Here is a 21,836-nt window from a genome sequence, read left to right on the forward strand (position 1 = left end):
CCGAAGTCACTTGCCCAAGGTCACAGAGCTAGGCAGTGGTGGGGTTTGGGTCAGAATTTGGGTCTGTCAGCCAAAGCAAAAGTCTAACATTTGTTTCTATTGGTCAGGCTCTACCCCTCTTGAATTGGAGCTCACAGAAAGAACACATTTATGGGGAAGCAGCTGAGGCTGAGAGAAGCTGAGGGATTTGCCTGAGGTCACCCAGCTGGGGACCAGCAGTCTTGAACTCTTGCTCTTCCTTGAACAGGGAGAGTGGGTGTGGCTGAAGAAGTTTGAAGCTGGCACTGCCCCTGAGCTGCGGCCAAGCTGCCTCAGCCTCCTGAGGAAGGTAGGGCTGCGGAGATGGGGAAAGGGCTGCAGAGGGGGTGCTGTCAGGAGACCCCTACTGGCCTAGAGTGGTCCTCACTCCATGTGGAAGCCTCTGGCTTCAGCAAGGAAGTCCTCCCTGTATCACCGTCACCATCCTCTTACAGGCACCTCAGTCAGTCATACACCGCACCGTCATTACGGCACCCGGTGTCCCTACCAGCATCACTACCGCTCCAATGTGACCGTCACCATGGCCACCAGGGACACGATCCCCCGTTAGTATCACCATATGCACGATCAGCACCACCCAAGGACTTCACCCTGTACCTGCCAGACCTCCACACATCCACCCATGCGTTCGTGATTTATTGGGCGCTGTCTATGTGTCAGGCTGTGTTCTGGGCTTGGGGAGACCTGTGGAGAAGCAAGACACAGTTCCTTCCCTCAGGGAGCTTCCAGTCACTTCCTGCTGTCACCACTGCTTAGTGTCATCACTAATCACATAAGCCCCTTCACCCTGAGACTGTCACCGTCCCAAGAGGCACTGTGGGATGGAGGATGAAGCACGGGATTCACATCAGGACAATCCCAGGTGGAATTCTGCCTGTGACAGATACTTAGCTTTTTTGTAAAATGGAGCTCTACCCTAGAGGAATTATGAGGATTGGAGAAAATATATAAATTACCTAGAACTGTGCTTGGCCAAGTAGTGTGCCTTTGATAAGCGGTAAATTTTATCGTTATTTCCAACATGACTGCCATCTGAAATCAAGTTCAGAGAGATTAAGTAACTGGAGGTTAGGTTAGGCATTTCCTACTGGGCAACCTTGAAGCCAAGTGAGTAGATGTTTCTTAAAACATTTACATACATGGCCAAATAAATTTGCAAATTGCTTGGGTTAGCTATCGGACTTCTCAGAATCATTAATACGCTATTCTTATTATCTATGACTGTGTAACAATTTACCCCAAAATGTAGTGGCTTAAAACAACTGTTTTATAGCATCTTACACTTGTGTGAGTAGGAAATTTGGGCACGGCTCAGCTGGGCAATTCTTCGTTCCACTTGGCCTTGTTTGGGGATCACTCAGTGGTATTCAGCATGTAAATGGGCTGCCAGAGGTTGGCAAACAATGGCCTGCAGGCTCAATTAGGCCCATTGCCTGTTTTTATGAAGTTTTACTGGGACACCGCCATGCTCATTTATGTATTATCCATGGCTGCTTTCACCCTACGATGGCAGAGATGAGTAGTCCTGGTGAAGACTGTATGTGGCCCAAAAAGCCTAAAATGTTTGCTACCTGGGCTTTTACAGAAAAGTCTGCGGACCCCCAGTACAGCGGGCTGACAGTGGCTTTACTGAATGCTCAGTGCCTTGGCAGGGCAGGTGGGGAAAGAGTCAGGGAGACCTCCCCTCCCACTCTGTGTGGCCTCAGGGCCTCTCCACATGGACTCTCCAGGATCGTGACTCTGCACAGGACTAGTTACAGCAGTTCAGGGCTCCCAGTGACAGGAAAGAGAAGCTGCCAGTCTCCTAAGACCCAGTCCGAAATGCACAAAACCACTTCTACCACGTTCTGTTGGTCACAGTAGTCACAGAACCTGCTCAGACTCAATTGGAGGGAGCAGAAACCCCACCTACTGATGGCAGGAGTGTGAAAGGATTTGACAGGGTTCTTAACTCACACATATGCTAATATGCTTGTGAATCTCTAAAGGGGGAACACTATTCAGGTCTCCCTGACATAGGTGATCCCTGAATTGTTTTTATAAGAACCACACCAGACAAGGGTTCCATCTTTCTGTTTTGGGCAAATGTTAGTATTATCGATTGGGTTTGAGCTCTCTGACCTGCTTGGCAACCTTCAGGGAGGCTGCTTTCTGTTTGAGCCTGATCCTTTCTGCTCCTCTTCTTCTCCTCATGTCTCTGGGGCCTGGGGGAGAGAATTTATAGTTTTCAGGTTCATGATGCCACTTAGGTTAGGAAACAGGCCTAGATCCCTATGCTGTGGAGCTGGCTGCAGCTACATTCTCTTATTCATTCATGATGCTTCCACTCAGTCGTTCACTCACCCCTTCATCCATCCATCCACCCATCTACTCATCCATCCACCATTCATCCATCCATCATCTATCCATCCACCCAAGCAATTCTGATGCCTCTCTGTGCTCAGCCTTGTGCTGAGTGTAAATACTAGGGGCCCAGATTTGGGTGGTACCTAGCCAAGCACTGAGAGGCCCCTGTGGACTGCTAAGGTGCCCGTTGCCCCAGCAGATGCGGGAGCTGCGGCACGAGAACGTTGCTGCCTGCCTGGGCTTCTTTGTGGCCCCTGGAGTCAATGCTCTGGTGCTGGAGCACTGTGCCCGGGGCAGTCTGGAGGATCTGCTGCGGAATGAGGCACTGCGGCTCGACTGGACCTTCAAGGCCTCCCTGCTGCTGGATTTGATCCGTGTGAGAACCCTCCCTGGGCCTGAGCTGTGGGGGCAATGGGGTGGGCAGGGAGGCAAGAGATGCTCAGATTTCCCATACCTGGGCTCTTTCCAGTGTGAAAAAAATCTGAACAGTGTGGGAAAAAGTGAGGTGAGGCAAAAAGGTGTTCTGGGGTCCATGGGAATTCTGAGAGGATCTGGAGTCCCTTTCATTCGTAACAGGCCTAATGGACCCCCATTATGTCCATTCCAGGGTGTACGGTATCTGCACCATCGACACCTCCCTCACGGCCGCCTCAAGTCCCGGAACTGTGTGGTGGATGGGCGCTTTGTACTGAAGGTCACCGACCACGGTTATGCAGAGCTCCTTAACGTTCAGCGGGCTCCGTGCCCCCGGCCAGCCCCTGAAGGTCAGTTCATTGGTGGGCAAGGAGCCGCAGGAGGTTCTGAGGCTGCTGTTTAAATCGATGCTTGTGAGGCCAGGGATGAGGGGGAGACCTCCCACCCCCTGGCACTTCCTGAGTGTAACCTCTAGTTGCAGGCTCTTCCTCTGAGTCTCAAGCCTCTTGCCTGCGAATGGGGTGACCAGAGGCACATGCTTCTCCCAGGGTTGGAGGGATTGGGCAATGACACCACTTGTGTGAAGCACCTGCCCATCTCTGGCCAGTTTGGTGACGATGGTGTGGCCCTGCCCTGTGATTGCAGAGCTTCTGTGGACAGCCCCAGAGCTGCTGCGGGGCCCTGGGGGCCCCGGGCGGGGCACCCTCAAAGGGGACGCCTTCAGCATCGGCATCATCCTGCAGGAGGTATTGACTCGAGGTCCGCCCTACTGCTCCTCAGGACTCTCAGCAGAAGGTACAGCATGCTCCTCCTCCTTCCCCGAACTTTCCTGGGCTGGAGTCCCCACGTAGTTGGGGACTGTGACCCACAGGAGGTCCAGGCCTGAAAATAACCACACAGGCACACTCGCCGGTGTGACCACAAGAACTGGGTCTCCTCGGCTAACACCAGGCAGCCTTCAGCCCCTCTGCCAAATGGCAGCTGAGCAGCTCCAGAGCTAGAGACACTGGTTTCTGGGTGAAAGCCTAAACCCCTTGCTGCCTCTCTGTGTCACTGCCATGTGGTGCTCCGGCTCTAACCACCCACCACCCTGCCCGAAACAGACTGCACCCAGCAGACCTCAGTTCTTCCCCAGTGGTAGCATTTACTTACTGTACACAAATCACTAACCCTCACTGAGTCTCAGTTTTCTCTCTTTAAAATGGGGGTCAAATTAAAAATGCACCAGACATCCAGCCCATGTGTGATGTGGCCAGGCTGCTCAGTATCTGGGGGCTTTGTTCTCTGACTGGGTGGGGCTCCTTCAAGAGTATCTTTGTCCCTACACTTTGGGGTGTATGGGATAATCACTCAAGCTTCCCATCATCGCTTGGTATTAGACACTCTTTTCTGACCCTAGTGCCAGGGCCCAACCTCAGAAAGGTTTCCTCCCCTTCCATGTTGTCTCTCAGGGCTCCCTAGACCCTATGCTGCTTTCCCACTTTCCCCCCTGCTGCCTCTGTCCAGTTCCAGGGACTTGTCCCAACAGATACCCTGCAGTGACCTCAGCCCACAGAGCAGGGCAGTGATGGAGCCCAGCCCGCAAGCCCCTCCCATCCCCAGTGGATGATCTTTAACTCACAGGGAGGCCTGGCCCCACTTCCTTTCTCCACAAAAGCACTTCTCAGTTAATAACAAGCATTCCAGGCTCCAAATTTATGAGGTGGGGGAGTGGGAAGGAGAGGGGTTTTGTCAGGCTATTTGTTCAACACTCCTTGACCGTGCCTCCCCCGCTCCCCAACGTCTGCCTGCTGAGAGAAGGAAGACCAGCCAGGTGGGGCCATGAGCCATGCCACCAGTGCAGGGCCCTTTCAGCCAGGCCTCCATCAGACTTTAGGCACAAAGATTAGGCCTAGACCCCTATGGCCACCTAGGACCGGGCTGTCAGCCCGGGGCCTGCTATCTCCTGGTCTCAGGGAGTAAAGTGGCAAGAGCACAGGTGTTGCTGGACACTGATCTGAGCCAGCTCCACATCAACTCACCTCATGACTATGAATGAATCTCTTTCAGACTCTGTGCCTCAGTTTCCTCATCTATACAATGGGACTGTGATGCCTGCCCCCCCAGAATAGTTGTGAGGGATCAATGAAATGCTTTAGACAAAGTGCCTGGCACATGGTGGGTGCTCATTAAATATCTGCCTGGGTGGTTTTAGGGGTGTGCTAGTGGGAGATCCTAGGATCTCTTCTGACTCTCCCACTTGGAAGCAGACTCTGCTTGCTCTTTGAAATACCATCTTTTTAAGATTCTGTATGTGGAGGGCACTTGCAGTTTCCAAAGTACTGTTACACGCATTATTCCACTGACAACCCTGTGAGGTGAGTAGGTGCACCCTTTGCAGAGGTGGTGAAGTGAGCCTCAGAGAGGGAAGGGACTTCTCAGCGGAAAACAGCAGGTTTGGGACTTGAGCAAGCTCGGTGCTCTTGTCCTAAAATCTCTTGGAGTCATCCATGGAGAATCTTCCCTGTGCAGCCTCCTCCCTCAGCCACCAGCACGGCCCATCAATCGCAGTGACACATGGGGTGTGGACAGCGGGCCCAGCACGGGGAGGGAACACAAGAGCCGGTGTGGCCGAGGCCAGCATGTTCGCATAGGGAGGACTCCATTTTAATGTCCGAAAAGGTTGGAGCCTCACATACTACAATTTGACTGAGAAAATACACAAAGATAAAATCTGCTCTGAAATCAGCAACACTTTGCAATGGATTTGTATTTTATCCATCACAACACCATCTGAACACTTTTGAAAAGTGCAGAACATGTGTGTATTATGGGTTCCATCTGCCCACACTCCTTTGTGAGCACATATGGCTTCCCCCATACTTTACTCAGAGGCCCTAAGCGTCTGACGCCTGCAAGCTGGGAACCTCTGGGCAGAGAAAACTGTGCAGGTTGGGAGGTGATCAGACCCAGTTCTAGAGTTTTCTTCTTATCAGCACTTTGGCTGTGGCTGACCTACTTTACCCACAGGAACCTCTGATTCCCTGTCTATAAAACAGGACAGTGACAGGGGCTCTACCTCCAATAAGGAGGCCAACAAACAGATAGGAAGGGGATCCAGAAGGAAGCGTCTCCTGTCTGGCTGAGGGCCCCCACCCCCTCCCCCATGAGAGGAGGAGCCCGGCCCTCCGCAGATAACAACCTGCTGCAGCTCTAACAGCTCTGTGAGGTCTTACTATTATTATGCCCTTTCCATAGGTGAGGAAACGGAGGCTCAGAGAGGTGACTTAATTCATACAGAATGTAAATGGATGATTTAGAAGTCCCCTCTATAGCCACTGAGAGCCTCAGCTGGGTACCCAGCCCCTCTGCCTCCTAGTCCTTGAGAATCTCCCAGCTCCCGCCGGCTCACAAAAGCTTCCCAAGTGGAGGTTTTTCCAGCAGTCGTTGGGTGAGGAAACTGAGGCTCAGACTGATGGCAAGCAGCAAAGCCAAAGCTAGGGCGCTGAGCTATGTGACTTGGACTTAGCCTAGTGGCCTTCTCACATGCAAGGGGGACAGGAAGGTCCAGGGCAGGGGGTGTCCTGGGAAAATACTACTAATGACGATGATGATGAAAAGCAGAGCCTTGTTCCACGCCTGTGGGGAGCTGGCCCCAGGAAGCCCCCGGTGTCAGGGCTGGTGGAGCAGCCCAGCCAGTGCTGAGGCTTCCAGCATCCTGGGGGGGCAGCCGCAGTTGCTGCAGGGTCCGCAGGTGGGGGAACCTGCGAGGAGCCGGGTGCCTGGCACCTGTCATGTCCTCCCTCAGACGCCTCTCAAGAAGGCAGTTTATTAAGCCCGTGGCACAGATGGGGAGACGCAGGCCCAGAGAGGTCGCTGTCTGTTCCACCATCTCACAGAGAGGTGGGGGCAGATCCAGAATTCAACTTCTCAGCCCATAGTTGGAGACCCTTTCCTTGGCCACACCCTGGGGTGAGTGGAGGAGAGCGGCTCCCTGGGTGCACCAGCCAGCATGGTCTGGGGCTCAGAGCAGGGGGGCTGAGAGGTACTCTCGGGGCCTGATCCTCACATTCCCACAGGCCTACATTGCCCTTCCTTTGAGGACCCCAGGCGTCCCTCCCCAGAAGCCCCCCTGGGGACCTCGGGCCTACTGCCCACATGTTGGTTGCAGAAATCATCAGGAAGGTGGCTTCGCCCCCTCCCCTGTGCCGGCCAGCAGTGTCTCCTGACCACGGGCCACCTGAGTGCATCCAGCTGATGGAGCAGTGCTGGGAGGAGGCTCCGGAGGACAGACCCAGCCTGGACCAGATCTACACACAGGTGAGTGCTCCCCAGAGGAGCCAGGTGCTCACAAGAAATAGCTGGTCAGTTCACCTCATTTGCCCAGTGGGAGCCAGGCACTAGCTCTGGGGCCTAGAAACCCTGTAAGGGAGTGATGGGCCAGCACCAGCACCCCAAGGAAAGCTCTCCCAGAATGCTGGGTCCCAGGGATGTTCGCTGAGTGCCAGGCCCCATGTGAAGTGCTGTTCTTACTTCATTTGACCCTTGTGCTAGCCCTCAGAAGAAGCATTGTTATTATCTTGGCTTTAGGGAGAGAAACTGAGGCACCGAGAAGTGAGGGAACTAGCCCAAGGTAACTGAGGTTGGAGTGAGAGGTGGGTCTGGATTCCAAACTCAGGTTCGTCTGTCTTCAGGGCTGATGCTGTGACCCTCAACCCTGCACTGGGCTTCCTGGAGCCAGAGCAGAGAGGTCACTTGTGGCTGTAGAGGCAACGCTGGTTCTCTGCATCAGTGAGTGGAAGATGTGAGGGGCACTGGTGACCAGGCCTGCCTTGGGGACTGTAGCAGGAGGGGTGAGGCAAGTCTGTACGAGTTTGTGGGGCGGTGGTGGAGCCTGTGGGCCTGACTGAGCTGGCTAATGGTTCCCACAGGGCCAATCCATCCAGCCTGAGGTGACATCTTTATGCCTCCCCTTCCTGCCCTCCACTCCCCAGCCACAGCAGAACGTTGCCCAGGAGAGGTTCAGTGGGCAAGAGGGGCGTCCAGGCAGGTGGCGAGGGAGTGAGAGGCAGGAAGACAGATGGAGGATGAACAGCCAGGTGTCCTCTGAAAAGCCTTCCTCAGCTCTGGTGTCAGGGCTGCTGTCCCTTTTCACAGATGTGAAATTGGGACTTCAGAGGAAATGAGCTCCCAGTGGCTCCTGGTGGGCAGGGGTGGGCAGAGCTATGGTGAGCAACCATTTCTTTAAACAGTAGCCTGGAATGTTCCCAGGGACGAGAGGTTGCCATAGCCAGGATGGTCGGGGAGGAGGCTCTTGCCCTGAGTAAGGAGTGACTGAGGGAAAATATCCTTCCAATGCTCAGTGGCAGAGCAGGCAGAGATGGCACATGACATATATGTTCAGCACCAAGAAGGTGGGAATTGCCTCCCACTGTGGGGAGGCTCAGGCTTGGAGTGCCTGCATTCAGATCTATAGTGCCACTTACCTACTATTGGACCTTTGGCAAGTTGATTGCTTTGTTGAGCCTCAGCCTCCTTAAAAGTTGCCTGGAAAGATGAACTCTGGCCTAATTTGCCATACTGGAGTGACTATCAAGTGAGATACCTAAGTAAAAAATAAAAAGTAGTTCTCTGAGGAGTGAATAAGGTATTAGAGAAAAAGCACTAAACTTAAAGTCAAAAGACTTAGGTTTATGCTCACTTAATATTGCTCTGGAAGTACTAGCCAATGCAATTAAACAAGAAAGTGAATATTAGAAAGGAAAAAGAAAATGACTGTTATTTGCAGATCCTGTCATTTGTGTTCCTGGGCACCCCAAGCAAAATGTGGAAAAAACACTCTGAATGATAAAATAATACAGTGGGGTAGCTGATGATATGATCAATACATAAAATACTTAAGTTTAAAATTCAGTTCCATCATTATGAGGTCCTTGGTAGTTATTTCATTCAGATCCTTTTTTTCTTCATTTTTAAAATGGGGACCTTCCTTGCAAAGGTGACCTCCTAGTCAGTTTGTGTCCTTAGCGTCTCAAAGTCAGCATCCATCATGCCCACCCCCACTGACCTTTAAAGCTTGTGCCTCTGCTTTTAATGAGCAATGCTGAATAGGTGCACTTTAAGGGCTGCTGCCTCTCCCCACCTTTCAGACATGTGGCAGACAGAAGGGGCACTAATGGAGGTTGGATGTCCATACCTACACACATACACACGCATGCATACATATACTGGAATGGGCTGCATTCACTTTGACCATCATTAATTTGCTTCTCCTACTGAGTTTGGGAAGAGGCAAATCACACTGGGGAAGGTTTTAGTAAGTCACCTTAGGAAACACACTGCAGTATTTCCAATAAGGTTATTATTGAAGGCATGATTTATGATCGCACAGGAATGTCCTCTTATGAAGAAGTAAGAGGCACTTCTTTGCTCAGCGCCAGCAGTACTATTACTTTTAAGCAACTAGTTTAATGCTCCATTGTCTCATGGACTCCATGGATTGGTAATACATATTTCCCTTTTTGTTTGGTTGCTAGGAAGCTCATATCCAAAATGGTGACCAAATTCTAGCATTCATTTTGCATATAGACCTCACTCCTGGATTAATTTTTTTAAAAAAACTTTTATTCTACTTTGGTCCCAGTGTCCTTACGTATTTATTACTTTATTTCATGAAAAACATTTCTTGAACAAGGAGAGAAATAGAGAGGTAGAAATAGATTATGTACATAAATTATCTACACATATTCTATCTACCCATCTATTCACCTCCCTATCCATCTATCTATCACATCTGTCTATCCACCATCTATGTATCTATCTATACATCCCCCCATCCCTTTATCTTTAAGAAGAACAAAGCATGCCTATGCCTGTTCCAGTGTTGTTGTGAGAACCAGTGCAGTAGGGTTTGTGTTTGTCAGTGGTAATACTATGCTGGACATGGGTTCCTTTGAAAAGTTTTCTCCCTGCCTGCCTGCCTGCCTCACACAAAAATAACCCATTTTTCCTTCTAGTCATCTGTGCTCCTTGTCAGAGCCACCATCCTTTGTCTATTACATATTTTCCCACCACCAATCCACCTCCTCCAGGCAGGGACTATATCTGGTGCATTCCTGTGACCCAGAATCCCACCTAAGGGCCAAGTGTGCTGACCTTCATTGAGGAACTGGGATTTTCATTCTACTTTTCAGTTCAAAAGCATCAATCAAGGCAAGAAGACCAGTGTTGCTGACTCTATGCTGCGGATGCTGGAGAAGTATTCCCAGAACCTGGAGGACCTGATCCAGGAACGCACTGAGGAGCTGGAGCTGGAGCAGCAGAAGACAGAAAGGCTGCTCTCTCAGATGCTCCCTCTGTGAGTGGCCCCTTAGGGCTTGATTGTGCCTCCAGCCTCAGCGGCTCTGAACACAGGACCTGGGACACAGTAGGTGCTCAGTAAATCCGGGTTCCATGAATTCATTCAATTTATTCATTGTTTACCCAACCTATTTTCATAGAGCCTTTGTATGTGCTTGGCACTGTGCTGGCACAGTAGCATGGAATTTCTGCTACCTCCCTTCCTTGGAAGCAAGGAGAGGGAACAATTTCCCCCATTCAGAGAAAGTAATGTCCAGAGAGGGACAGGTGTTTGTTGGAGGGCAGCCAGCGCACAAGTAGACTGTCCCAGATTCCTTGATACTCTATCCAGGATTTTCCCCAAAATCCTTCCCAACTGTGGAATGGGGGCCCTCGCACCTTGTGACTCTGGTCCTTCCCATCCCTTCAGATCTGTGGCTGAATCTCTGAAGATGGGGGCTACTGTGGAGCCAGAGTACTTTGACCAGGTCACCATATACTTCAGTGACATTGTGGGTTTCACCACCATCTCAGCCCTGAGTGAGCCCATTGAGGTTGTGGGCTTGCTCAACGACCTCTACACGCTGTTCGATGCTGTGCTGGGCAGCCACGATGTGTATAAGGTGAGAGTACCAGGAGGCTGGCATTCCCCCTGTCCTTCCTTTACTACTGTGTTGTGTCACACATTTACTTCCAGTCATTTATTTATGTTTTTTTTATCAGTTAACTATTGCTATGTAACAGGTAATGCCAAAACTCAATAATATAAAACCAAAGGCGTTTATTATTGCTCACAAACCTATGGGTCAGCTAGAAAGTTCTCTGGACTCAGCCGGGCTTCCTCATCCATCTGTGGTCAGTGTGGGTGAGATAGGAAGTTCTGCTGATCTTGGCTGGGCTCTCTCAACTCTCAACAGCCTTCACTGGGACAACTCAGTTCTGGTCCACATGGTCTCTTGTCTTCCAGCAGGCTAGTTGGTGTTGTTTACATGGTGTGGCAGGGTTCTGAGAAAGAAAGCAGAGGAAGAGAAACCTCTTGAGGTTTTAGTTGAGATCAGGCACATTGCTTTTCCTGACATATTCTACTGGCCAAAGCAAATCAAATGGCCAACCCAGATTCAAGAGGTGGGGAAGTAAACTCCACCTGTGCTGGGCAAGGACAGACAGATGGCTTCCTTTGTGTCCCATTCGTTATTCCCTTTCCAGCCACAGTCCTCCAAGGAGGTGGGGACAGGGGAGGGCCACGCCTTGGCCTGTGCCTGCCCTCAGGGAGCTCTGCTTGTTGTTGGTAAAGGATGGAGACAACCCAAGTGAAGTGATCAGAGGAGGCTGAGAGGACCCACAATCCAGCCAGGGGTAGGTGTGTAGAAAAAAGAGCAAGAAAGCCTTCCTGGAAGAGATGTTGTGTTCGTAGCACTGTCGTCTGGTTGCAGTTGCTCCAGCCAAGCAATGTGGGAAAAATGTGCCAAAGCTTGAGGCCTGGTGAACATGAGGATGCTGAATGGGTTGTGATGGCTGGACATGAAGTGAACCAATGGTGAAGCAGGTGGTGGAATTGGCGGGTCACTGAGAAAGCAGCAGGGGCCTTGGCAGCCATCAAGACCCTTCAAGATCTAGTCCCTGTGTACCTCTCTGTTCTGAATTTGAGTTCCAGTCTGGCCACCAGCTTCTGTGTTGCTTTGGGCAAATAGCTTCCCCTCTCTAGACCTCTGGTTCCTCATCTGTAAGGCAAGAATAATGACCCCAGGCCTGGGGGCTCACAGATGGATGGGTGGATCCCATCCCCCTTACTGAAGTGCAGCAAAACTGTGAGATAGCGAAAGTGAATAGCCTCCTGCCCCTCTATGCTGGCTATGAGGACCTTCCCCCCACCCCAGCCCTGCCCCTTATTCTGACCCCATCCATTGCTAGGGACCTTGGGTCAACATGAGACACAGTGGAGGAGTGGAGGAGGGAGGGAGGCCGCTCCCAGGAAGCAGCCATCCTCAGGCTCCACTGGTCTTATCCTTCTTTGTGATCCATTCATTATTCCCCTCCCAGCCACAGTCCTCCAGGGAGGTGGGGACAGGGTGAGACTCAGCCTTGGAAGCCAGGATGGAAAAGATGTGGGGGCAGAAAATTCAGAGAGAACAAGCTCTTTATGGTGCCAGGCAGTCTGCTGATAGCATTATGTGCACTATCCCAGCGACAACATCGCCTGTACTTACTGAGTGTTTATTGTATACCAGACACTGGTCCAAGTGCCTTACAAGCATTAACCCATTTAATCATAACAATCTCTGAGGTTGGTATAGATGAGGAAACAGCTGACTGAGTGGCTTGTCTAATTGCATGTCGCAGTAGGATGTGAAGCTGGGATTTGAATGTGGGCATCCTGGCCCAAGGCCCCTTTTCATGGGCGGTCACCAACTGCATGACATGGACGTCCTCAGTATGAAGCCACAGGTTCACAGTGGTGCATAAGGCCCTCTAGGAGCTGGCCCAGCTACCTGCCCAGTGGCATCTCTGGCCACTCCTCCTCTGCAGACCTCTATTTCTCACACATACTTTGCTCTCTCTAGCCCCTGGGCCTTTGCAATGCTGTTCCCCTTCCTGGAACACCGCTCTCCCTCCTCCTCACCTGGTTCTGTGCTGGTCACCCTGCAGTCTGAGGCTAGCCTCCTCCCCCTCCCAGACATGGGTAGGAGCTCCCGTGTGATGCTCTTACATCTGCCCATGGACAACACAGCTGCACCTTACCGTTACAACCTGAACCACTCTGTCCCCAGTGCCCGGCAATGGGCAACACATAGTAGGTCCTCAGGAAATAAATGTAGACTGAATGAGTAGCTCAATGAGGCCCAGAGAGGGAAGTGACTCGCCTGAGGCCACCTAGCTGGTAGCTGGCAGAGCCAGGACAGGAACCTAGTGTCCACTACCGCCACCTGGCTTTGCCCACCACACGCACTGGCCAGCACTGACCCCCAGAGATTGGAGCCACTGACACCCCACAGGCACGGCTCCCCTCCCACTCCTTCCCCACTCAGGACGCCATGTTCCTGCCCCAGCCCATGGTCCCGAGGTGTTGTTTCTCATGCTGACTGCATTGCCCTCTTGTCGCCAGAGCCGCCCTGGCCCCACAGGCCCCAGGAAAAGATGCCTCATCTCATCTCGCTGAGCCCTGCAGCTTTGATGTACCCTGAATCACTCCTGGCCCTCGTCTCTTCCTCCCCTGTTAATCTTTTCTCACACATGTGTCCCTCCCAGCTCTGAATCACGCCTTCTGATCTGCTCTGAACTCTGGCCAAGAGGTCTGCATCTTTCTGGCAGAACGAAATGAAATAAAACAAGGCCCGCACAGCCCTCCAGATGTGGGGAAACAGGAGGCCCAGTCCTCGTGATGTGCGAGTGTGTCTCTCATCACTCACACCATCCGCCTTGGTTTCCCCTTTGTCCCCAGCAGGATCTGGTTACCGCTCTTTAATCCAGTCTGGGTTGGGAGGCAGCCAGACAATCATTTCCTGGTTCCACAGGGGTCTGTGATTCCTTCCCAGCACACGCTGAGTGTGCACTTTTATGGACATAACTCCAGAGCAGAGCTCATGTGGACTGCAGGAGAGAACTTTCCCCAGCCACTCAGCCCCAGGGGGTGAGTCTGGCCCCAGCCATAATGCCAAGTGACCCTGGGCAAGTCACTTCCCTTCTCTGAGCTCCCATTTGTAAAACAGAAGTGAAAGTGCTTATGGCTCAGGATCACTCTGCAGATTAAGCAACGTGCGAGGAAGTGCTATCATGCAGTCATTCACCAACACATTGACTAGCAGGAGCATGTGCAGGCGCTAAGGCTTCCCCCGAAAATAGAACAGGGCCGGGGCAGGGACGTGGGCACCAGCATTAATAAGGTATCTTCAGAGGACTGGTCTGGCTAAGGGATTGTCACAATGCAATGCTCCTCACAGGGATAGATCGGTATCCCTACTGTACAGATGAGGACACAGGCTGAGAGAGGTAAGTGACACACTCAAGGTCACACAGCAAGCCAGGAGTGGAGTTAGAACTCACATCTGTGTTTGTTAGTATGGAAACCTTTGCTCCTGCCTCTCTTCTGGCTGTGTTCTCCCTTCTGCAAAAGGACCACACCAGTGTACAAGAAGCCATAGCCATTGCTTGCTGCTGAGTGCCCACTGCAATGTGAGTCTTTGAGTGATCAACTTTATGAGTCTGAGCTCCTGTAGAGTGGGGCCTGTGCCTGGTCACCTTTCTGTCACTGGAGTAGGGGTGATTATTAGTCACACTGAGGTCTCCCTCACAGCTCAGGTGGCAGGCAGGTCAGGGGCCAGCCGTCAAGTTTAGCTTGGAGAATGTGGTCTGGATGCGCGGCCATCATGGGGCTTTCCACTGTTCCTCCCCAGTCTGAACCTTGGGTCATGCATCTGAGGCAGCACTGGGGCCCCAGACAGGTGTACTATCCTTGAATTGCAGCTGCACACCTGGCGGCCTGGTAGTGGGGCTAGGGGCAGTGGTCTCCTGGGCTGCCTCTAGGAGGCAGGACCCAGCCCCAAAGCATGTGCTGACCACATGCAGGGCAGGAGCAGAGAGAAACCCCATGCAGTAGGCAGATTCTCCCCAAATGAGAGGGAGAAAGGGCCCAAGCTATGTGCATCAAGAGGCAGCATAGCATCCAGGCTTTGGAGCTGCACTGACTGACTTCAAATACTCCCTGTGTGACATTAGTATGTGACTTAACCTCTCTGGCCTGGTTTCCATCCACAGAATGGCAATGGTAGTAGCACCCACCTCACAGAATTCCTGTAAAGGTCTAACATGTTAATATTTGTAAAGGGTTGGAACAGTGTCTTGCACATGATATATAATTGCTATGTAAGTATTTGAGGGGGCACTTAGTCGTTCCTCTAATCTTGCCAGTCAGATGCCTTCTTCATCCTGTGGGGAAGAAGGGAGCAGGCAGAGGGAAAGCCAGAGCTTGCTCATATTTTCCCTCCCAGGGCAGGTCTCTCTTCCCTCTGGAAATGGGCACAGTGGGAGACAGCCAGGCCTCCCGTTCTGCCACACTGACTGCCAGTCCATGAGTGCTGGGTGGACAACAGCAGGTAACAGAGGGGCAGACAGAGGTCACAGCCCTAAGGAGGATTTTTCCCAGTTAGTGATTATGGACTTGATGGAGCATGAGCTGAGCTGATGGAGGGCTTAGAAGTCAGCAGGTAGGGACTGGGGAGAGCAGCTCAAGCCGAGGGCCTGAGGGATAAAGGTCTGGAGGAGAGCAGGCCTGGCTGTCTCTGCAGAGGTCTGTTGGCTGAAGCATGGGGAGCCACGAGCAACTGTTAGGATTAAGTCAGGACATTCTGCAAATCATGGGAGTCCCTGATTACTAGGCCATGGGGTTTGAATTTTAAGCCATTGACCACAGGGAGCAAATTTAAGTATGTGAGGAGAATGTGGCATAATTAGGGCAGATCATTTCCCAGCATTGGAATAGAGATAGCCTGGGTAAGGGAGAGATTTGGGGGGCATAGGTAGCAGGGCACAGGCCATGGCTCATGTGTGAAAGAGATTTATTGAGTTACAGCGCCCCCTGTGAGCAGGGAAAGCATCATTATTATTACTGCCCCCAGGTGCCGTGGGAGGGCGCTGGCGCCAGTGCCTGCCGGCTTGTGGGAAGGGCAAAGCAGGAGCCGGGGGCCTCAGCCTGCGGAGGGCAAGGCTTGGGTGTAGAGAGTCACCGTCCTCACCTTGGCTGGCCTGACCTGTGGCAAGGAAGAAAGCTACAGTACACATCTTTGTCCCCGGCACCTGGAACAGGGCCTTCAGAACAGAAGGTGCTTAGGAAAGGTTTGTAGCTTGAGCTCAGGAAGTAGAGCTGGAACCAGCAGGTGAGAGGCAGTTGTCAATTCAGCTCAACTTTTGAAAGTAAGACTTGCCTAGAGGGAGAAACGGCGACCTCAAGACAACGGGACCTTCCTATCAAGAGGCATAAGTGGGCCAGGACAGCCTTTAAAGTCCCTCCCAACCCTGAGATCCCAGGATTCTATTGTCTCCAAAACCAATTAACTAAGGAAGCAATGATGATGATAAAGACAGAAGTCTGTGTTTATTGAACATCTGTGATAAGCCTGGTTCTTTAAATACACTAATACGCATGCCACATAAGAGGATGCTGAGGATGCACTGAGGCCCGCGGAAGTGGTCTGCCCCAGATAATTGGCAGAGCCAGGGTTTGAACCCATATCTGATTCTAAATTCTGCATTTTTTTTCCAGTACACCTTGGAAGGACAGCAGGGTTTGGAAAATAGGGTATATATTCGATATTTATGTGCTCTTCTCCAGATGAAGCCCTGCTCTGCCACTGTGGCATTGTGCAGACGGGCACTCAGGCCTACTGCCAAGGTGCTCATGGCCTGGAGTGAGGGAGACAAGGCAGGGACAGTCACCTGCAGTTCAGACAAAGGTGACTGAAATGTGGAGATCTAATCATTGCTAGAGTGCCTGGAAGGAGACCCCTGGTAGAGATGGCACTGTGACTCAAGGGGTGGGTCGGGTTCGCCCAAGAGGCGGCCTTGAGTGAGGTGTGGGACAGTCCAGGGGGGATGTGTCCTTGCGGTGGGGCATAAAGGCTGTACTTCTAGGTGGAGACCATTGGGGACGCCTACATGGTGGCCTCGGGACTGCCCCAGCGCAATGGGAGCCGGCACGCGGCAGAGATCGCCAACATGGCCCTGGATATCCTCAGCTCTGTGGGCGGCTTCCGGATGACGCACGTGCCTGACGTGCCCATTCACATCAGGGTTGGTCTGCACTCAGGTACAGACTCGGGGCTCGTCAAGGACATCTGTGGGGGTGGCGTCTGTCGAGGACACCTAAATCCATGCTGAGGAGCTGAAAGCTGATGGAAGAGGCAGGGCAGAGCTCTTGTGGTCATGCAAACAACTAAAAGTTTGCTGAGATGGCTTTAATTTTGCTGCTCAGGGTGTCCCCAATAAAGCCTTATGCCCCACCCCTTCCTCCCTCCATAGCTTCACCTGTGAGATAAAGTCCAAACTCCCTGCCCCCACAGCTTCCAGGGTCCTTGCTAATCCCCCCAACCTCATCTCCTACCACTTCCCACTTCATCTTTATTCAGCTGCTTGCAGTTACTCACAGACATATGGGCTCTCTGCCTCTGTGCCTTTGCACCTGCTGTTCCCTGCCCACTCATTCTCTCATCCTTCGAAACACTTCATGCACTACTCCTCCAGGAAATCCTCTGGGCTGGGTTAGGGTCCCCTTTCTGGGCTGGAACAGTCCTGGTGCTTCCCTCATCACAGCACTGATCACAGTCTCCGCCCACTAGGCTAGGAGCAGAGATGGGCTCCTATTTATCTGCTTTTCCTCTCCCCTGGCCTAGAGCCTAGCACAGATGTCATTTCCTTTCTGGGTCTTGTTGGGGTCTCCAAATAGCTTCATTCTCACCCTCCACCTGGAGCCTAGGATGTAAGATGGGGATGGCAGGGGGGTGGTGATGAAGGGCAAGAAGGTTGTGGGGGCCTCTCTGGGGTAGGACCTGCTGGAGCTCACTGGGCACACTTGAGTTTCAGGGCCCTGTGTGGCAGGGGTCGTCGGTCTCACCATGCCTCGGTACTGCCTCTTTGGGGACACTGTGAACACTGCGTCCCGGATGGAGTCCACAGGGCTGCGTGAGTGTCCCCTAGTTCTTTCTTCTCTGCAGAAGGACTCTCTCATTGACCCTAAGCAGCCTGGTTGTTTGAAACACTGCTTAGTAACCGAGGCACCACCTGGTGGCAGCGTACCCTACTTGTCAGTAAAATGACTGTAAGGAGATGCTGTGTCACTGGTTCTCTTCAACTTTCACAGTTTTTGTGATGGTCTCCTGAAAGAATTAACAGAAAACACAATGATTTGAGAGGCTGGAAATCTGGGTCCCAGCCCTGACTAACTGGCTTGCTTAGTGTCCTTAAGCAAAATACTCTTCTTCTAGGTCTGCTTTTCCCATCTTCATAATGGAGAGACCCTTTCAACTTTTAAAATGCCATTTTAAGCAGGAGTCACTCTGCTGGACTGGTCAGAGCAGCTGGAGAAGTCAGAAGTCTGGAGCCTCTGCTTCTGGCTGCACAGGTTGAGTGCTGCCTAGCATCTTTCAGTACACAACCCGCATAACCAGACAGGGCAGCCCTGCTGGGGAGTCCTGCTCTTAAATGGAACACAGCTGCTTATCAGCTCTGATTCAGCCTTCATGGACTTTCCACAAGTAGAAATGATGTTCTTAGGAGCTCTGACTTCACCTTGAGTTCCTCTTTTAACACTCAATCTATGTAATTTGCTTTTCCTTGAGGCCTCTATTTTAGTGACCAATAATCTACTAGAGGGATACAAGAGCCAGGTGAAGGTATTGCATGAATCAGAATGGTCTGTATTACTGGCTAGAACTCAGGCTTTTACAGGCTCCTAATGATTTTTACCAAACATGGTATGCTGCCACTAGACTGGGAATTGATAACTACTTTTCTTGTCAGCATACAGAATTCACGTCAGCAGAAGCACTGTGCAGACTCTACTCAGCCTGGATGAAGGCTATAGAATTGACATCAGAGGCCAGATTGAGATAAAGGTGAGAGAACTTCTTTCCTGGGATTGATGGGGACATCCCCTAAAAATCTAGTTTCTGTGGGAAGCTGGAGAGATTCTCCTCTGATTGATGTAGCTGAAGGACATGCCTGCCTGGAGTCAGGGATGGAGCTGGTCACCCTTAAATGTCCTCTTCATTCCCCAAATTCTAAAGAAAGATTTCTTCCTAGGAGCCACTCGCTCATTTGGGTCCTCATGAAACGAAGGGTCAGGGCAGAGATTTACTTCTGTTGGTGAACCTACCTGGGCTGGCACACATTCATTAACATATTTATTACCAGAATAATAATGAAAGGAGGATCAATGCCCCCATTTCATAGTTCAGGAAATTAAATTAGAGGCAAAGTGGCTTGTTGAAAGTCACACAGCTTGTATCACAGGTCTGATGGCTGCAAAGACTGTGCCTTCTCCATAGCACTGTTGGGCTCCTACTCATCCCTCAGAACCCTAACACAGACATTATCTCACTGCAGCTTGCCCTGACCCAGAAATACCCCTCTTCTTCCTTTTCCCCAGCAGTAAATATCATGTTTTCTCTCTGCACCCACCAGTCCTACTACCAGCCTTCTGCTATTGTGTGTGACATTGGATTATACTTACCCATGAGTGCCTCTGCATTCTTTTTTTAATGTTAATATCCAATAGAGCTAATGGTACAATATTCCTATGAATGATTTTTCTTCCTACTTTACCCCCTCTCGTTCCCCCAATTCTTCAACTAGAGCCAGGCCTGGTGGGGTAACTGGAGCAGCCTAGGCATTTAAAGGTCCAGGGCTGTGGCTGGGCCCCAGAAATTGAATGCTCCACAGGACTCACTTCATTCTGCTGTGGAATGTCAGAGCAGGAGGGTGCAGCTCAGAGAGGAACAGCAGCTTGTCCATGAGCACACAGCCTGTGGCGGCCAGCATGTGTGGAATCCTTTGCTCCAGAGGCCGAGGTTATGGGAGAGCAAGCTGGAGTAAGCTAGGGCAGGTGTGTCCTGTTTGGGGGAGTGGGCACTAGATGTCCTGAGGAACACAGGGTTCTGCTGACAGAAAGGGATGCAGAGAGGGAGTGGGGAGGGCAGCACGCCACCCTCGGGTTCTTCAGGCCGGTGGGGGGCTCCAAGGGGCAGCACCCATCCCTGGCCTAGGGAAGCGTGCAGAACCTCCAGGCCAGCCACCCCGACCTCAATGCCCCTCAGGCCCCCTCCGTGCCCAACCTCCAGGCAGCTGCATGCCTACTCCAGGGGAGGCCACAGGGTCCCTCAGTTGGGGAGAATCACAGATCATAGAATCCTGGGATCTTAGTATTCCAGATCTGCTGGTCATAGAACTCATGATTCATGATTTATTTACTTCTCTAACAGATAAATAATTAACTCATTTAATCCTCACAACAACTCCATGAGGTATTGAGGAATCTGAGGCACAGACAGGTAAAGAAAGTTAGCCAAAGTCACACAGCTAGGAAGTGCCAGAGCCAGGGTTTGAATCCAGACGGCCTGCCTCTAGGCTGTCAGCTGCCCTCCACCGAGCTGTTGGCATCATGCCCTCTCCTCTGTCCTTGCTATCTGCTTGGGAAGATTTGCTGGATCCCCTTTTCTCTCTCTTCCAGGGCAAGGGGATGGAGGAGACCTACTGGCTGGTGGGGAAGGCAGGCTTCCCCAGACTCCTCCCACCACCTCTGGACATCAAACCTGGGTGAGTAAGAGGAATTTCCCCAAAAGCTTGGCCTCTTTACTTTGAAATTTGGTATTTGTTATTTTTCTGATTACAAAAGTATTACCTGCCTAGCGTGGAAATCTTGGAAAATACTGAATTCTTTAACGATTAAATAATTGGCATCTTTCCACTCTGGAGAAACAGCCACTGTAGCCCTTTATCATGACCCCTGCCAGCCTGTCCCAGACGTGTTTGTCATAGATGAGATCATGTTGCATTCATAAGTTACCCTGATCTGTGCTCTCAGCTCCACATCCTGAGTGCCTTCCCGTGTTGTTCAGAGCCCTTTAGAAACACACGCTCCTAGTAACAGGTGGTTACAGTAATGCAACAGTAAATACGACTGGGCATTTGTGGCCATTCAGACTCTTTCTGCAGATCAAAGGGCACTCACATTTTAGGGGCCAAGTGAAGCAGATTCTCAGAGAGCTGGTGCCTGCCCAGTAGTTTGACTTTTTCCTTTGTCCTCCGTCCCTTGCAACCCCATGACCATCACAGAGGACTTGCATGGGTGGGATGGTGGGGGAAACAATAATATTTTACTGCACTGTGCTGTTCCTCACTCACTTCCACCCAAGCTCTGGACAGTTCACTGAGGGACAGGGTGAGGGGCACATGTGTTGCTGATTGCCAAGAAGTACGGTTTCCTAGAAACGAGAAGGCGCTGGGGTCCCCTGGGGCCCTTGGGTTCATTCCCCCAGTGGGGAGGCTGAGGCTGGGGCTGGGCAACCCCCACAGGGGCCCACAGCTAGCCCCATCAGAGCTTCCTGCCTAGGGCTTTTCCTTCACCAGAACTTCTGACTGGCTCCCCTCAGCTCTTCCAGGATGGTTCCCCACCCGAGGCTGCCCCCTCTCATCTCTCAAAGGCTAGAAAAGTATGGGACACACATGGGCCTCCTGAACAAAGACCAGCGCTAACGCAGCGCAGGCTGCCGGGGCTGCACAGGACTCCTCTCTGAGTTCCCTTCCTGCCCGGACGCTAATGACCCACCATGGGCCTTGGGCCCCAGCCCCCCTCTGTGGGGAGGGCCTGTGTAGCTCCCACTGCCCCTCAGTTCCTTCTGCAGTGCTCATGGCACCTCAGACCCCCCAGGGCCACCTGGCTGCTGGCCGTCCTCCAGAGCCCTCCTCTCATGGACGGCCTTGCCAGCCTCCAGCAGAAAGCCGGCTGCTATCCAGAATCCTCAGCCCGTCCCGCAGCTCTGCCTCCGTCACACCTCCACACCTCTCTCCTGGCCCACCTCAGGGCCTCCTCATCATTTCCCCTCTCCACTGGGCCCCTACCTCCATCTCTACCTGGCAGCTACAGTGATCTGTCAAATTAAGCACGAACATGACTACTATGAAAGTCCTCTAATTAACACGCTCTGGATCCTCCTGTGCTCTGAGGCTGGGCC

At 51.9% G+C, this 21,836-nt stretch overlaps 1 protein-coding gene across 1 annotated transcript in view; it reads left to right on the forward strand.

The window, feature by feature from the left end:
• Nucleotides 1–21,836, forward strand: part of LOC108398545 (guanylate cyclase D-like) — a 135,082-nt gene that overhangs the window by 111,352 nt on the left and 1,894 nt on the right. The window contains exons 8-18 of the mRNA XM_037010621.2: nucleotides 248–328; nucleotides 2,585–2,761; nucleotides 2,993–3,149; nucleotides 3,445–3,594; nucleotides 6,950–7,098; nucleotides 9,972–10,135; nucleotides 10,547–10,739; nucleotides 16,741–16,915; nucleotides 17,689–17,787; nucleotides 18,625–18,719; nucleotides 20,333–20,418. Coding sequence (XP_036866516.1) covers nucleotides 248–328; nucleotides 2,585–2,761; nucleotides 2,993–3,149; nucleotides 3,445–3,594; nucleotides 6,950–7,098; nucleotides 9,972–10,135; nucleotides 10,547–10,739; nucleotides 16,741–16,915; nucleotides 17,689–17,787; nucleotides 18,625–18,719; nucleotides 20,333–20,418 — 1,526 coding nt within the window. The remainder of the gene's footprint in view (nucleotides 1–247; nucleotides 329–2,584; nucleotides 2,762–2,992; nucleotides 3,150–3,444; nucleotides 3,595–6,949; nucleotides 7,099–9,971; nucleotides 10,136–10,546; nucleotides 10,740–16,740; nucleotides 16,916–17,688; nucleotides 17,788–18,624; nucleotides 18,720–20,332; nucleotides 20,419–21,836) is intronic.

This window comes from Manis javanica, chromosome 11 (genome assembly GCF_040802235.1).
Source record: "Manis javanica isolate MJ-LG chromosome 11, MJ_LKY, whole genome shotgun sequence".
Taxonomy (NCBI): domain Eukaryota; kingdom Metazoa; phylum Chordata; class Mammalia; order Pholidota; family Manidae; genus Manis; species Manis javanica.